Source organism: Lagopus muta, chromosome 4, assembly GCF_023343835.1.
Source record: "Lagopus muta isolate bLagMut1 chromosome 4, bLagMut1 primary, whole genome shotgun sequence".
NCBI lineage: Eukaryota > Metazoa > Chordata > Aves > Galliformes > Phasianidae > Lagopus > Lagopus muta.
In genome coordinates, this window is record NC_064436.1 from 36,618,974 (window position 1) to 36,635,429 (window position 16,456).

The following is a 16,456-nucleotide window of genomic DNA, read 5'->3' on the forward strand; positions in this document are numbered from 1 at the left end:
ACCCTTGCAGTATAAACTGGAAGATTTATCCAGCAATCAAATACATAACTCAGTATTACCATGAGTTTGCATATTGCTAATAATTCATTATCAACGTGTGTTACTCAGGTACATTGTAACATAGCTGTGAGTGCTTTTTGTTAAGACTCCACTAAGTTTTGCTCTTATAAAAGTAAATAAACGTCCAGATTATACATAAATAGGCACATGGGCTGTACTTACGGACAAAGGGCATTAACTTGCAGTACAGAATGCAGTTTCTGTGCACTCAAAGCATGAGTTTCTATTTAATAATTTTGAAATGAGCTTCTCACCCTACTAGCTAATCCAGATATCACTTTACACTCCTTTCCCAAAGTGCTCCCGTAGAGGTCTACACTCACACTGATTACCCATTGCTTGTGAGATTGTGCCTTTTTAATTAGCCTGGCCAGCTCTCCAAGGGAAGAAAAGTGTGTTGTCACCTGACAGCGCTTGGAAATACAGCAGGAGCCGCCTGTTCCCTGCTGGAGAAGCCAGCTTGAGAGCCAGCTTGAGAGCTGCTGACAGCTTCTCTGCTCTGGAGAAGCAGCTCACATGCTCAGCTGTCGCAGGTCACAACAGTTCAGGTTTGTTAATAACAGACTAACCAAATATTATGACTTAGAAACAGAGAAGCTGGTAAATAACCAGATGTAGATACTGTTGGATCATGTCAGATGGAGATGTAAAACATTCTCAACAGTTCTGTGTGGTAATTTTTCTGCCATTAACTATTCTAGTTGAAGTTGATACTAATTTTAAATTACCCATTCCATGCTCCCAAACAACAGAGGAGAACAAAGTAAAGCATCTGCGCCCCAGTGAACCAAATGAAGTAAAACCTGCATTAATTGAATTAAAAGCACTACCAAAAGTAGAGAATCCACCAAAGGCACAGAAGAATGATCCACCAGCTCTGCTTCTGCTTTCCCTTGGACCCCATCTGCTCCCCAGAGAAGTACTCAAAAGAATCTTCATTTATTGTTAGCAATCTTAACTGGAATTGTTTAGTTTGGAGAAGAGGAAGTCAAGGGAGACCTTATTGCCCTCAACAACTCACTGAAAGGAGTCTCTTCTTCCAGTGAACAGCAACAGGACAGGACGGAGCGGCCATAAGTTGTGCTGAGGAGGCTCAGGTTGGATATTAGGAAGACTTTCTTCTGAGAAAGGGTGGTCAGGCTCTGGAATAGGCTGCCCAAGGAGGTGGTAGAGTCACCATACCTGGAGGTGCTCAAGAAAATAGATGTTGCACTGAGCAACATGGACTAGAGCAGACATAGGCATGGGTTGACAGTTGGACAAGATGCTCTTACTGGTCTTTCCAACCTTGATGAGTCTATGAGCATTCTTTTTCCATCTCCCCACCCAGTCTAGCAGAATAAAACCATGATTTACCCACTAGAATTGCACATTAACTACACAGTCTGAAAAAATTAGGACCACTGTTATCCTCAAACATCTTTCTTACAGAATAGTTACAATCTACTTGAATTGTTAACAGAGTAGGTAACAGAAAATAAGAGGAAAAAGAATTCCAACAAATGTAAAATAGAATCATGGAATCACCAAGGTTGGAAAAGACCGTCATCTCACCAACCACCCAGTTACCACCAATATTGCTCAGTAAACCACCTAGCACTACATCTACACAGTTCTTGAATGCTCCCAGGGACAATGATTCCACCACCTCCTCAGGCAGCCTATTCCAATTCCCAACCACTCTTTCAGGCAAGCCTTTTCCAAATATCCAGCCTGAACTTCCCCTGGCACAACTTGATGCTGTTCCCTCTCATTCTACCAGTATTACCTGGGAGAAGATACTGACATCCAACTCACCACAACCTCCTTACAGGGAGATGTATGATCTCCAGTGAGCCTCCTCTTCTCCAGAAGAAGCAATCCCAATCATAACTTCCATCCAGACTGTAGCCTACATCTCTCCATTCATTCCCATTTAATACAGTATAAATGGGATGCTCTTGGAAGATATGTGTGGGTCGCCTTACGCAGAGGGACCAGTAAGTTGTAGCATTCCCAGCAGCTGCTCTTGCCTCACTGTTGGGTGGTAGCTCCAGCATCTCAGATGGGGCCAACTGGTCCTGCATCTATTTGAACAGCTACAGTATTGAACAACAAAAAGTAGGACTAAAGATTGCATATTTTATATATATGCATAGAAGCTAAAGTTATTGTCATGAACCGCCCTTAAAGCAGCTCCTGGGAAAGAGGACTGCATGTTAACTCATTTCTCCCTAAATGGAGGACAGGTTTAAAAGCATTCTCATTGACTTTGAAATGCTGACCCCAGGTATATGTTACTTAGATATATGCAGAGAAATCCAGCCTTTCAAAATGAACCTGATAGCAATCCTCTTCTTCAAAAGAGACAGTGTCCATCTTTCTGTCCAGCAGATATGGAGGTGGATCAAAGGTTATCTGGTTTCTCATTCCAAATCTTTCATTAGTCTCCCAATTAATTCTTTGCAAATCATACCACCCCCTCTGTATCTTATTTTTTTTCTACCAGCAAAATATAAATCTCAGCATACCCTTTTCCGATGAAAGATTTTGAAAGCCATAGCTTTCAGCTAACAAGCTGTAGAAATTTCTTATCTGCGTACAATAAAATAGGAGATTAAAAAATAAAGGCAGTGTTTCAATTAAAAAAAGGGCCCTGACTAAAGAGGAGGCAAAGTGATTTTTAGAAAAATGTATTGTGGAGCACGAGAGGTAGGCAGCAAGCAAGACCTAGTCAGAGAGTGGATGGCAGAAAGAGGAAGAAAACTTTTTCGACTTAAACTTTCAGCATTCTCTCCCTTTCAGATCTCAAATTGTTAGTGATCTCAGTTACAGGAGCAAAGAGAGAGGTGAACTGCCAAAGCTAGAGATATTGCATTGGTACAAACTACAGAATCATTTGAGCATTGCTCTCCACGTGTCTGTGCTCTAGCACAGCACAGAGGAAAACAACCAGCAAAGTAATTTACAACCAATCCTGTCTCACATATCTTGGTGTCAATAGATTGTATGTCAATAGCAAGAGCTTGTACTCAGCTCTTCTCTGCACATTTGTCTGATACACATTGCTTATGCTAGTTTAACCCTAAGAGTAATGCCATGCAGCCAGGTCCTTTCCCAAAGCCCCCAGGAATCTGAAGTAATTTATTGCCTTTATACTGCACTGCTGCACAAGCAGTATCATACCTCCCTCTGAAAAGCATTACCCCATCATGATGAAGTACTAGCTGCTGGTTGTTGTCAGCCTGTGTTGTATCTTGCTTTTTGTCATGGAGAGTGCAGAAACATGGTCTTTTCTCTTTTATTCACCAGTTTTGCTCTGAGCACTATGAGAAGAGATATTAAGCAGTTTTCACTGGTTTCCTCACTGCTGCCCACAAGGCTGATTCCTTATCCCTCCTGTGTCGATCAAAACAGCGCAGCAAAGCCAGCAAAGCAGTGCAACCGTGTTGTGCAGCACAGTACCACCCCAAAGCATACAGCAGCACTGTGCTTGCTCAGCACATTTATCTGTATTGATGCATCAGCAGGAAAACACAGCTTTGTGTCCATCCATGCTCTAAATATGAACAGTTAATAACCGTCCACATTTGTCTCAAAATATTTGGAAACAGATAGCAAAGAATCAGATATGGTTTCATCAGTGCACAATACATCACATTCACATCCACTTCAAGTAATATCAGTGGAGCAAAAGAAATCAAGAGGTATCTAAGGTATCTTGCCACCATAAAGAGTGATACTAGAATCTTCTAGACTGGACAGAAGCCTAATGAGACTAAATAACAAAAAAAGCTGAAATCCATCTTCTAAGCATACTGCTACACACACACATTCAAGTATAAATAAACAAAATAACAATTATAGATTTATGTGCTTACATTATTTGCTGCAATAACATTAAATTCCTGTAATAATATTAAATGCCATTTACAGACACTTTGACACTTAAAAAAAACCAAACCACTTAAAGACAAGGTGATCTTCTCTATCAAGATTTCCTATAAGGATTTGCCTTTTCATCACTACTAAATTGTTCGTATGAAGCACTTATCACATTTATAGGAACACAAGTGTAAACCAGAAAAGACACACTTGTATGTTGTTTTGTTGTTGTTTTTGTCTGTACTGAGGATAGGGAAGCAGGGGGAAAAGGGTCAGCAGACTGGGAATTCAAAGGAAAAGATAGACCATCTTGTTTATAAGTTTCTTGGGTACAGCATATGGGAAAGCATGAAGTCTGGGTCAGTTTTGTTGTTTGGCTTTGTTAAACATTTTCAGTCACATGATACATAGGCACTGAACTCCACCAAATCAGGTGGAAGGAAAGGCAATAATCCAATTTTTTCTCAAAGATGGCTCAGAACAGAATATGAGCAAAGAATAAGTTGCCTTGCATGGAGTAGAGTAAGCACTGCACAAACACACTGCAAATAGGCCACGAGGGATACCTTCTCTTAAGCTCCACTAATCTTCACCTTAGAGAAGTACTAAAATCCTCATAAATAATAGAACACATTAATGGGTAGGTTTTTAAACATTGTGGTCTGCCACTTAAAAAGCACCAGGGTACCAAAGTACAGTGGTAGAAGTGGGAAGTATGTGGCTTGTTGTCCTGTGGTTATCTTGGAAGGCAGAACAGCACTATGGAGCCAAAGCTCAAGCTGACCTCAAACAATAGCAGCCCAATCCTTCTCTTCCATGCCCAGGTCATAAAAATATTACACAAACAATTCCCACCTTCAAGACAGAGACAGAAATCTCACTGACCCGGGCATACCAGATCTCCTACTACAGCTCTGAGAAGAGGAAAATATACCTATTCCCTTCCTTCTCATAGCCCACATGGGACTTTGTAGGCTCACACCCAATGCCATGAGCCTTCAGCTTTGCTATCAGTTCCCATTCCTAATCATACAAAAAGAGACTCACCTGGCCTTAGGTATCCAGTAGTAAAGCAAACAGCTTGTGAACCAGGAGTCCCTACTGTTGGTGACTGATCTCTTCCAATTCTGGTGATCCAAAACCTAAAAGGTCCCACAAGATGCATACACAGAGTTGCATCTTAGCCTAACACAGGTAGCCTAAAAGATTTAGCACACTGGTCATTTCTCTTATCAGTCTTCAACCAAACACCCCCAAGACTTTACAACCCAGCTCCATAACATAACATGAGGAATAAAAGAGCTATGAAATGGAGTGCTGAGCCTATGCCCCTCTTCTAAGTCCAGACCAACCTGAAAGCAAATGCTTTGTGAGCTGTAGAGTGCATGTGAGCTGGCTGTATAAAGCAAGAACAGAACACATGGTCAGTGTGATGGGAACCCGATCCTTTCACAAGCTAACATTTGCTGCCCAGCATTGTTTTTTTTCTTCATTAGGGGTCTGGCTCAGGCCATGTTTTGCTTTTGGGCTTCAGGAGTTCAGTGTAGCATAAAGAAGTGCTCCCATTAAAGGTCATCCATAAATACATCTCATATGGAGATATTCTAAACTTCACATAAAGGAGAGCTTCATACTTAAGGAAACATTGCCCTTGCATGAATTCTTCATCTGTTGCAGTTGTGATAGATACACAAGACTTGAGGAAAAGTGAAACACTCTTATGGACTCTGGATGCATTACCAGCTGACCACTGAGCACACAAAGCCAGTGCTCTATTTTACCTTTCCCAAAATTCTTGCATTGAGGTAGGATGGCAAAATGCCATTTTTCCCCACCACCATATATTTTGAGGTTTGTTGTAAACTGTCATTATAACTCTAACTTTTACTTCACATTAAGGCCTCCTTAAAGTATGATGCGGTTATATATATATATAAGGCTTTTACATATATTTACATATATATATATATGCATATATATACACATATACACTAGTTATCAATATGATGCTCTTTCTCCATGACGGTGTAATTAAATTCTGTTGTCACTGTGCACCATATCTGAGGCCAATGTACCGAGCAAAACATTTGAGTAACAATACCCTATTTGGCAGCATCTTCAGAAAGCTAAATAATCACAATCTACAGATAAACTGGGCCTTTGCAGCACGAAAACAGAGTTTAATCACCTCATATAAAGAAAATACTGGGAAATATTCTGCACATTATTCTTACAAATTCTTCTCTTTATCCTTGGGAAATAAATGATGAGATCTACAAAGCAAATTTCTCCATGTGAAGGAGAACTATAAAAAGACTGATAAACAGACAGAAGTTTTACTGCCTTTAAGAAGAAATCAATGGCACTGATATTTAGTTGAGATATTATAATCTATAAATGCTAAAAGTTTTACATTTCAGAATTTTTTTATCTTTCTACAGCCACACCATTTAAAACAAACTGGCCAACCCAGTTGGAGGAGACAGTCTATTGGTCAGATTTTAGTGTTAGTGTTAGACTCAGTTTGAATGAGGCAGAAAATTAGTCAGATTTTAGTGTTAGTCCTGCAGCTCTGAAATTAATGCTTTTCTGAGAAGCAACAGCTGGTGCTCCAGGAAGCTGGTGGTGGGCCCAGCCATGTGTGTGACTTGAACTCATAGGCCCTCATGTGGGGATGAGGAAGCAAGCAGGGGTTGTGCAAGAAACAACTTCGATGCAGTTTGACAAAAGAAATCAAAATGGAATAAAGAACCCCTGAACGCATCTCCTGAACAGAGACAGGCAGTCTTTGAGGTGAGAGGGGGGATTTTGAAGACATGGCACATATGCAACTATGTCTAGACTTGAAGCTGGCAGAGAGGTGGGGAATTAGGATTGACTTAACATTTTCCTCTTCTGTTGTTTTTAAGTGGCTGTGAGAGAGTTTGGCAAAGCCATATACCTGCCCTTGCTCTGACTGAAAGGTTTCTCTGCTCTCCCAGATCAGCATCTTCATGACCCATTTGTCCAATTATGGGAATGACCGCCTGGGGCTGTACACCTTCTCAAACCTGGCCAACTTTGTGAAGAGTTCAACCAACCTGCAACTACAGACACTGCCACCCATCCAGCTGGCACACAAATACTTCGAGCTCTTCCCTGAGCAGACAGACCCCCTTTGGCAGGTAATGTCCTGACCTCTCCCTGCCTCCGATTACATTGCTTGTCAAAAAAAGAATCTGTTCCTGTAAAAATAATAATAATTAAAAAAGGTAAAGCGCCTGCTTCACTTTAAAAAGTTATTTTTCAGCTCACCTCAAATCAGGCATATTAAAAGCAACAACATGAGCGAAACTCCTTCCCCTGTTAGCTGCAGGTTTGCTGATGCATCACAATGTGTTAACTAGTTACAGTACCAGCAAGATGAGTGCAGACAGCCCATAGCAAGAGCTATCCCAAGGCAAACAGCACGTGTCCATTGTGCCCATCAATGGAAGCAGCTACAGGGTTTTCATGCCACTTGAACCTCCTTCACCAAAGAAACAAGAAGGGAGGGACAGAGGGGTCAGTGCTGTAGAATGGGCTGCTGTTTTAGGAAAGGAAAAGGGTTTCTACACAGTCCACAAATGGCTGTTTTCTATCTCTGTTGCAAATGTACAACAGTGCTGCTTATAATCCCTATGCTGTAATTTCCCAATCATTGTTGTACTTGTCTGGCTCTTCTCTTATTCAGAATATGATGTGCTACACTGTGCTTTTAGCTATGTAGGCTTAAATCCAGAGTGACACTGTTGAGATCCAAGCAGTTTTATCAAGCTTATGCTCATACAAAGGAGCAGAAAATCTTGCTATTATTTTTGGCCCAGATGCAAAAGAAGTATAAATCAACAATATTCCCATTGAGTTTAGCGGAACTGCAATGATTCACATCATTTAATGATTTTCTCCTTTATATTTTGCTAACTTTTTTTTCTCTAGCAAACTGTATATTCTATTACCAGCCAATACTATGCAAAAGCAGGATCCATATGATAAATCCTAACCTTTCTTGTGGGGTCTTTTGTCACACATTTTTATTTTGCATTCATGGGCAGTAAAAAGATAAGAAGATGATGAGTAATATCCCACATTTCTATTCTGCCTTCCTTTTGGGTTCTTATGTAAATTTAAAATTGGTACTAAGAGTACTATGCATCTGAAACCATTTCATCACCTTTGAAAGTAATGCCTCAAAGCTATTCAAACAGAGGTTTCCATTTTAACTTGAAATGAAAACTTGATTAAATCAATGGTTTAATATTTCTTTTCTTCTTCTTTTTTTTTTTTTTTCTCTAATGACTGAACTTAATCCTCAGTCATGTAAGACCATTATACACACATTTAGTTTTTGTCAAAGGGACAACACACATGCTTGCCTAAATGCCCATAGGCTCTGAGCTGATGAAAAGCACCAGGCTAATGGAGAGAGGGAAACACAGCGGTCTTGTAAGGTGTGGATTTTGAAACCAATCTTTCCAGTTTTCGCAGAGTTTCTCAGCTTTCCTGATTTCACTGGGGCCCCTGTAAGGACCAGTCCTGAATGGTATCAAGGAACTTAGTCTCTGTATACCTGGTAACTCTGGTGCCCAGTACAATGAACAGATTTCCAGGGATTCTTACCAATTACCTCAATATCTATGAAGAATAAACTCTTATGGGGAAATATCACAGAATCATAGAATGAATCATGTTGGAAGGGACCTCAGAGACCAACTAGTTCCAACTCCCTCTGCCATGGGCAGGGCTGCCACCCACTAGATCAGGCTGGCTGGGGCCCCATTACAACCTGGCCTTGAGCACCTTCAAGGATGGGGCATTCCACAGCTTCTCTGGGCAGACTGTGACCACCTTCTGCATAAGGAATTTCCTCCTAACATCTAACCTAAATCTTCCCTTTTAGTATTGGAGAGCTCCCTTTAAGTACTGGAAGGCTACAATGAGGTCTCCCCAGAGCCTTCTCTTTCTCTGGACTGAACTAGCCCAGTTCCCTCAACCTTTCTTCATAGGATAGGTGCTCTAGTCCATTGACCATCTCTGTGGCCCTCCTCTGCACCGACTCCAACAGCTCCACATCCTTTCTGTACTGGCAGCCACATTCTTGGACACAAGACTCCAGATGTAGCCTCACAAAAGCAGAATAGAGGGGGACAATCACCTCCCTTTCTCTTCTGAGCGCCTCTCTGTTGTTTCAGCCCAGAATACAGTTTGCCTTCTGGGTTGCAAGCATGCATTGCTGGTTCTTGTAGAGCTTTTCACGCCCTTTTCAGCAGGACTGCTCTCAATGGGTTCTTCTTTCAGTCTTTACACATATCTGAGACTGCTTCAATCCAAGTGCAATACCTTGGGTTCTTACTATTTTGTGTAAGGCTCTGGTATTAGTGTGTAAGATTTAGATTCTGCAAAGTCTCATATGTGTGCAAAATGTTTAGGATATCTCTGGCATGATGTGCCACAATTCTGTTCTTCTTCAGAATCCATGTGATGACAAACGACACAGAGATATTTGGCCCAGAGACAAAACTTGTGACCATCTACCCAAATTTCTTGTGATAGGACCCCAGAAAACAGGTAAGAAACATAAATTTTTAATCTAAACCAAATCCCAGATTTGTATCTATGTGTGTAAACTATGACCTGCTGTAGAAAATGCATTCCTCATCCTTATAGGATTCAGATAGTAACTCCTCCACCACTAACAAAGAGAGGGAATGGGGTGGATCGTAATACTGCATTCTCTTTCCACTACTAGCCACTGCTACCAGAAGTCTGCTATGGGATTAGCACCAAAATTTCCCAGCAGTCTCTATTCTAATGGGTATTATTAATCTCTCCCAATACTGTATTTATTTAAACAGGAAAGGCTCAGACTACAATTTATTTGTTACCTTCAATTATGGTTTTCTTTCCAAAAACTGAAGACAATGTAAGATGTGAAGATAGATTATTTTGGCAATACTTCTAGTTGATTTGCTTTTGGGAAGAAGCATGAGCTCATCCCCATTTGCAGGAGGGACTGGGCAGCACTGGCTCAGTGCTCAGATGCTCTCCAGAGCTGGCTCTTGCTGGCAGCCAAAGGGTGGAAATCCCAGCATCCCCATGAAAACACAGATGCTGATGGCAGCCCCATCCAAGCCACAAGCAGCTATGTGTGTACCTGCCTTGTGCACTGATGTTGGAGTGTTGTGGCACTTTCAAAGCTGGTACTTGATGGCTGTGCACATCTAATTTCACTGCTGACTTCCACCCACTGGTAATAAGACAGTGCAGGAGGAGGCAGTGTAAACATTCACCATAAAGAAATATGCTGTCAGGATGCTGTAAGTTAAGTTTGTTACTAAGCTCTTTGACAAATTGTTTCCTCACTGTTTGAGACCCTAATTGCCAATCAACATATTTACCTCTTTGCAGGCCTCCTCTGGGGGTCTCAGCATTATTTAAATTGAGCCACATATTCCCACCCCCAAGCTAGCTGTTACTGTTGTTGACATACTACAGAAAGTGAATATTGAGGCAGGGAAATGAATGAATAATCCAACATTATGTAGATACTGTGACAGTGACAAAGAGACAGAAGGTCTTGATTCATAGTCCAATGATAGCTTGCATAGCATAAAATCTTTGAAGAGTAATTTGGAAGACACATTCTCCAGAAATTTCACTATGTATTGAATTACATTTCTGTTTCTTTGTTGTTTTTTTTTTTTTTAAACTAATAAATAACAACAAAAAATTATGAGGATTTTAAAGTACACTTATTATTTGTAGGTTTGTTGGCAGGTAGACAGTGCAGATAAAATACACCATGTCTCCTTAATAGACTTTTTATTCCTCAATAGCAGACACTCCCCCCAGGAGAAATGCACAGAGGAAAAAGGTGCTGTTCTGGGAGCAAGAGAAGCACAGTCACACAATTACTACTTTGGAAAACTTTTGTGCAAGTAAACAATTTAAAAACAAACATGTTCAGGCCAAATTTTGTCACTGGGTTAACAAAGTCAAGAAAGCAATGTCACCAACAAGAGTATCATTACTGCCTCTGAAAGCAGAATTCAGAATCCAGAAATGAGAACAGTTTACGAAGCACAGAAAAAATCTGCATGTATTCCCCACTTCATCTGAAAGTAGCTTGCGCCTACATACCTCTTTCACAAATAGGCAAAGGAAACCTTTCTAATTTTCCAGTATATCTCAGCATGAACTGAGGCAGAAGTACTTTCTTATATCAATTAACTCAATGGTGTTTTTTTTTTATGTATCCTAATGATATCTCTTTCCGTTTTTGTAGGAACAACAGCACTTTATTTATTTCTTCTGATGCATCCTTCTATTATCAGTAATCTCCCTAGCCCAAAAACTTTTGAAGAAGTTCAGTTCTTCAATGGGAACAACTATCACAAAGGAATTGACTGGTAAGAAAAATTACGAAAATGCAGTATTCATTATCAAAACATGATGAATCACAATGACACAATAACAGTAGCATGTATGACATCTACATAAATACTGACTAATTTGTTATGCTTGGCATTATCAGAGAGAATGAGAATCTCACTTCTAATGATAGGACATTTAATCACGTCATAGAATCATAGAATCATAGAATCATAGAATCATAGAATCATAGAATCATAGAATCATAGAATCATAGAATCATAGAATCATAGAATGGCCTGGGTTAAAAAGGACCACAAAGATCATCTCGTTTCAACCCCCTGCTATGTGCAGGGTCACCAACCACCAGACCAGGCTGCCCAGAGCCACATCCAGCCTGATCTTGAATGCCTCCAGGGATGGGGCATCCACAACCTCCTTGGGCAACCTGTTCCAGTGCTTCACTACCCTCTGTGTGAAAAATCTACTCCTAATATCTAACCTAAGCTTCCCTGTCTCAGTTTAAAACCATTCCCCCTTGTCCTATCACTATCCACCCTCATAAACAGATGTACCCCCTCCTGTTTCTACACTCCTTTCAAATATTGAAGGCCACAATGAGGTCTCACTGCAGCCTTCTCTTCTCCAAGCTAAACAAGCCCAGTTCCCTCAACCTTTCTTCATAGGAGTATTGCAGTAACAATTTTTTTATTCTATTCACAACAGCAAGCACAGATAGGATGGTTGTTTTCTGAATAACATCTCTGTGATCTCATAACTACGTATTTTGAAAGGGATGAATTATACTTTTTTTCTTCAGTGTTTTTAATTAAGTAAAAATTGGCTTCTCATGAGAAGAAAAAAATCTCGCCATAAAGATTTTCAGCTGATTCTCCTCTCATAAGTTTTAAACATTGCTTTTATTGTTTTTGCTGAAGAAAAAAATTTTGTAAGGCTTTTGTTTCCATGGGGAATTACACTCCTCATCTTTATATAAAAACCAAAATACAAGACAAACTTCACATTATACAGAAACAGATCAATCTTTTCCGAGTTGTCATGAAAAAGGAGGAGAAAGAAATACTTCTCATTCATTTTTCATAGTGTGTAAACAAAGAGCTCACACATAGATATCACAGAGTATATGGTATACTACACAAGAAGGAGAAAGAGTGGGATGAGCAAGGCTGGTGGATCAGGGCTTGGCTCCCAGCATAGCAGGGCTGAAGTGCTGTGGATACCCATGAAGCAGCCTTTATTCCCTAAGAACCATGTGAGATTGTGAATCTCTCCTCTGCAGCACTGTGCACACAAAGAAGCTGGCCTTGCTGAGACCTCTTCTGGCACATTTCACTGGGATTGGCTGCTAGGCTTAAATGTCAGTAGAGTTTTGCGCACAGAGTAAGGTCCTACACACTTTGTTTCAGTAGAAAGTTCTTAAAAACAGCCTGCCACATCAAAACAGAAGTTTCTGGAGTATTCAGCCAAATGAATAAGACCAAAAAATGCCTCCATCTGAATTCTCCAGTCTTTGGATTAAACTTCCTATGCTATTCATTTTTACTTCAAATCAAATGTCAATGGAAAAGATCATCAAAGCCAAAATTTGAAATCTTGCTTTCTGAAAATGGCAAAAAGATTTGTCAGTTCAAAGATGAAATATTTCAACAATGTTAAAACTAAATGGTTTGCATTTTGAAGCTTCTCTCATTTTTTTTCTCTGGCTAAAACTGAATTGGCAAAAAATTTCCTTGTGACACTGAACTTATTAGAAAAATCCCATCCATCAAAGGGAAAACCTAATTACCTGACTTTATAGAGGATTTAGCTATTACCAGTACCATCCAAGAGCCAGAATCTGCTCCCCCTATTCCATTTCTGGAGCTGAAAAATTTAATTTTGCTTGTTATGAATTATGTCTGAAAATCTACTTTTTGACCTACCATGAAATGAGATGCAGATGCATATGACCCTTTTAATTCTAATTAATTTCTTTACCTCCCAGGTACATGGATTTCTTCCCCACTCCTTCCAATACCACCACCGACCTTCTCTTTGAGAAAAGTGCCAACTATTTTCATTCTGAGGAAGCTCCTAAACGAGCAGCTTCTCTCATCCCCAAGGCCAAGATCATCACCATCCTCATCGACCCATCTGACCGTGCCTATTCTTGGTATCAGGTATGGACATTGCCTTCAAGAAACAGACAGTGAAATCAACAGTGGGGGATGATGACCATTATCTGGGGGAATTTGTGCCCTTGAGCAAGAACAGGATTTATTTGCACTGTGTAAAAGTGGAAGGATGCTGAATGCCAGCTTTTGCAAGTTGGCACCTGTTACACCAGTGTCATAAATGATGAAACTTCTCAGCACAGAGCTGCCACTAGCTGTAAACAAGCATATTAATCTCAATTACATTTGACACTACATAGAGGAAAAGCAATGTTCCTCGCTCAGGGAGATGCACAAGGGAAAATGAGCATGGCCTAGCTAGAAATCAGAGCTTTTTATGCTGAGAATCTGGTTCCTCATCTACTCCTCTGTCTTGCAAGCTGAGTAACATGGAGTAGTGTGCAAATATATGTGATGTCTTCTAAAGTTTCCTCCTAACTGAAAAGAGATGTGTCTGAAGAGTAGTGTAGAGGGTTTTTTTCTTTTTGTGGAAATAAAACAAAGCATATTAATTTTCTAAGGAAACTCTAGGATGCTCTTTCATGTCTTTTATCATGTCCATACCTTTCCATAAGAAAGTCTGTACACTGTTTTTTTAAAGAGATATTTTAGTATGCAAAATATGGTGATTACAGAAATGAAGAAAATACTAAAAACAAGGTTAAAATGGATACAGATATTGTTGCAATAAGCATAAAGTACAATATTTCTGATACTGTGCCTTACACCTGCAATTTGCACCCTTTCTAATTTGCATCTGTACAAATGCTGATGTGAGATGTGGAGCAGTAAAACACTGGATCTCCTTTGGCCGAGCACCTCCTCAGCTCTTCTCTCACCCCTGGCTCCAGCACAGAGTAGACAGAGGTGCAGAGAAGGGCAGAGAGGCTCTGTCTCTCACACATTGCAAATTCTGATCTGTGCCTTCTGAGTGGGGAGTTATAGGATGTACTGGGAAGGAGGCTGTAAGGAGTCGTGATTTTGCTCTTTGTGGGAGTTAGAAGTACCAGAGCAATTTGTTCCTCTTTTTCTCTTTGATCATGGCTTAATCTTCAGAGTCATAGTGATGTGTGACTAAATATCTCCCATTAGCATCAGCGCTCTCATGAGGACCCCACTGCTCTGAAATTCAATTTTTATGAAGTCATTACGTCAAGCCCCTGGGCACCCTCAGAGACAAGGACTCTTCAGAAGAGGTGTCTGATGCCTGGATGGTATGCTGTCCACATTGAACGATGGCTAACTCACTACCCAGCTTCACAGGTAACTTCCAATCTGTTAGTTCACCAAGGTTGCAGAAGGTCCTGCAATGAGTACTGGCCTCATTGATAGAGGTAACGGGATGCTTCCCACTGGAATTCTTAGCCATTATGAAGTGCAGATTTGTCAATATCAGAGCATTTACCAGAAATATTTTGATTTTTCTTTCTTTGTTGGTTAAGATGCAACAGGAAAACTCTTTGGCCTGTAGCCACAGGGAGTCAATGAGTGACTTAGGACCTTCCTTCCAGGATTGCCAAGGCTTCTGGGTCTCAAGAAACAAGTATCTGTAGCATGAGACACTGTAGGAAGTTTTGCCAAATTCATCCAGAAAATGCCAAGGCTTTATCAAAACACAAATTCAATTCCCCCTCCCACTCACTTTATTTCATTTCACTTTTATTTGAGGCTGATAGGGAATTAGCCTTCCTCAGTAATGGAGCAGAAATTCTATCTTTGGCTCCATCTTCCTTCAGATGTTTTATTGAATTGTCTTTTACAAACCTTTCCATGAACATTTAACATAAACATATAGGCCTAACCAATATCATACAATCATAGAATCATCTGAACTATCTAAACCAACTGTCCACCTACCGCCAACATTGCCAACTAACCTCTGTACCTAAGTGCTACATCTACCCTTTCCTTGAATATCTCCAGGGATGGTGACTTCACCATCTCCCTGGGCATCCTGTTCCAGTGCCCGACCACTCTTTCTGAGAAGAAATTCTTCCAAATGTCCAAGCTGAGCTTCCCCATACAACTTGAGGCCATTTCCTCTTGTCCTTTCACTGTTACCTGGGAGAAGAGGCTGACATCCACCTCACCACAACCTCCTTTCTGACAGTTGTAGAGATTGGTAAAGTCTCCCCTGAGCCTCCCCTTCTTCAGACTTAGCAATCTCAATTTCCTTAGCCACTCCCCGTAAGACTTGTGCTCCAGATCCTTCACAGCTTTGCTACCCTTCTCTGGACATGCTTCAGGGCCTCAGTGTCTTTCTTGTAGTGAGGGGCCCAAAACTGAACATAGTTCAGAGCTGAGTACAGAGGGACAATAACTTCCCTGCTTCTGCTGGCTGCACTATTTCTGATACAAACCAGGATACCATTGGCCTTCTTGACCACCTAGGCTCATTGCTGGCTGATGTTCAGGTGAGCATCAGCCAACACTCTCAGATCCTTTTCCTCCACACAGCTTTCCAGCTACTCTACCCCAAGCCTGTAGTGTTACATGGGATTGTTGTGACCAAAGTGCAGGACTCAACCCTTGGTCTTGTTGAACTTCATCCCATTGTCCTCAGTTCACTGGTTCAATCTATACATGTTCCTGTGGCATAGCCCTCCTATCCTGAGGCAGATTGATACTACACCTTGATGTTGTCTGCAATCATGCTGAGTTTGTACTAGTTCCCTCATCCAAGTCATCAATAAAAGCATTTAATAGGACAGGCTCCAGTGCTGACCCCTGGGAAACACCACTCGTGACCAGTCGCCAGCTAGATTTAATTCCATTCACCAGCATTCTCTGGGCCCAGCCCTCCAGCCAGTTCTTTTCCCAGCAAAGAGTGTGCCTGTCCAGCCCAGGCTGACAGCTTCTCCAAGTGAATACTGTGGGAAACAGACCCAAAGGCTTAGCTGAAGTCGAGGTATACTATGTCAACAGCATTTCCTTCATCCAGTGAGTGGGTCACTCAATCATAGAAGGAG

General features: G+C 40.9%; 1 protein-coding gene across 3 annotated transcripts in view; it reads left to right on the forward strand.

Moving 5' to 3' along the window:
- The window catches only part of LOC125691904 (bifunctional heparan sulfate N-deacetylase/N-sulfotransferase 4), a 158,317-nt gene that overhangs the window by 130,665 nt on the left and 11,196 nt on the right, over positions 1–16,456 (forward strand). For all 3 annotated transcript variants that reach the window (XM_048941861.1, XM_048941864.1, XM_048941862.1), the window contains 5 exons: positions 6,906–7,088; positions 9,414–9,510; positions 11,228–11,351; positions 13,319–13,493; positions 14,580–14,750. In XM_048941861.1, coding sequence (XP_048797818.1) covers positions 6,906–7,088; positions 9,414–9,510; positions 11,228–11,351; positions 13,319–13,493; positions 14,580–14,750 — 750 coding nt within the window. The remainder of the gene's footprint in view (positions 1–6,905; positions 7,089–9,413; positions 9,511–11,227; positions 11,352–13,318; positions 13,494–14,579; positions 14,751–16,456) is intronic.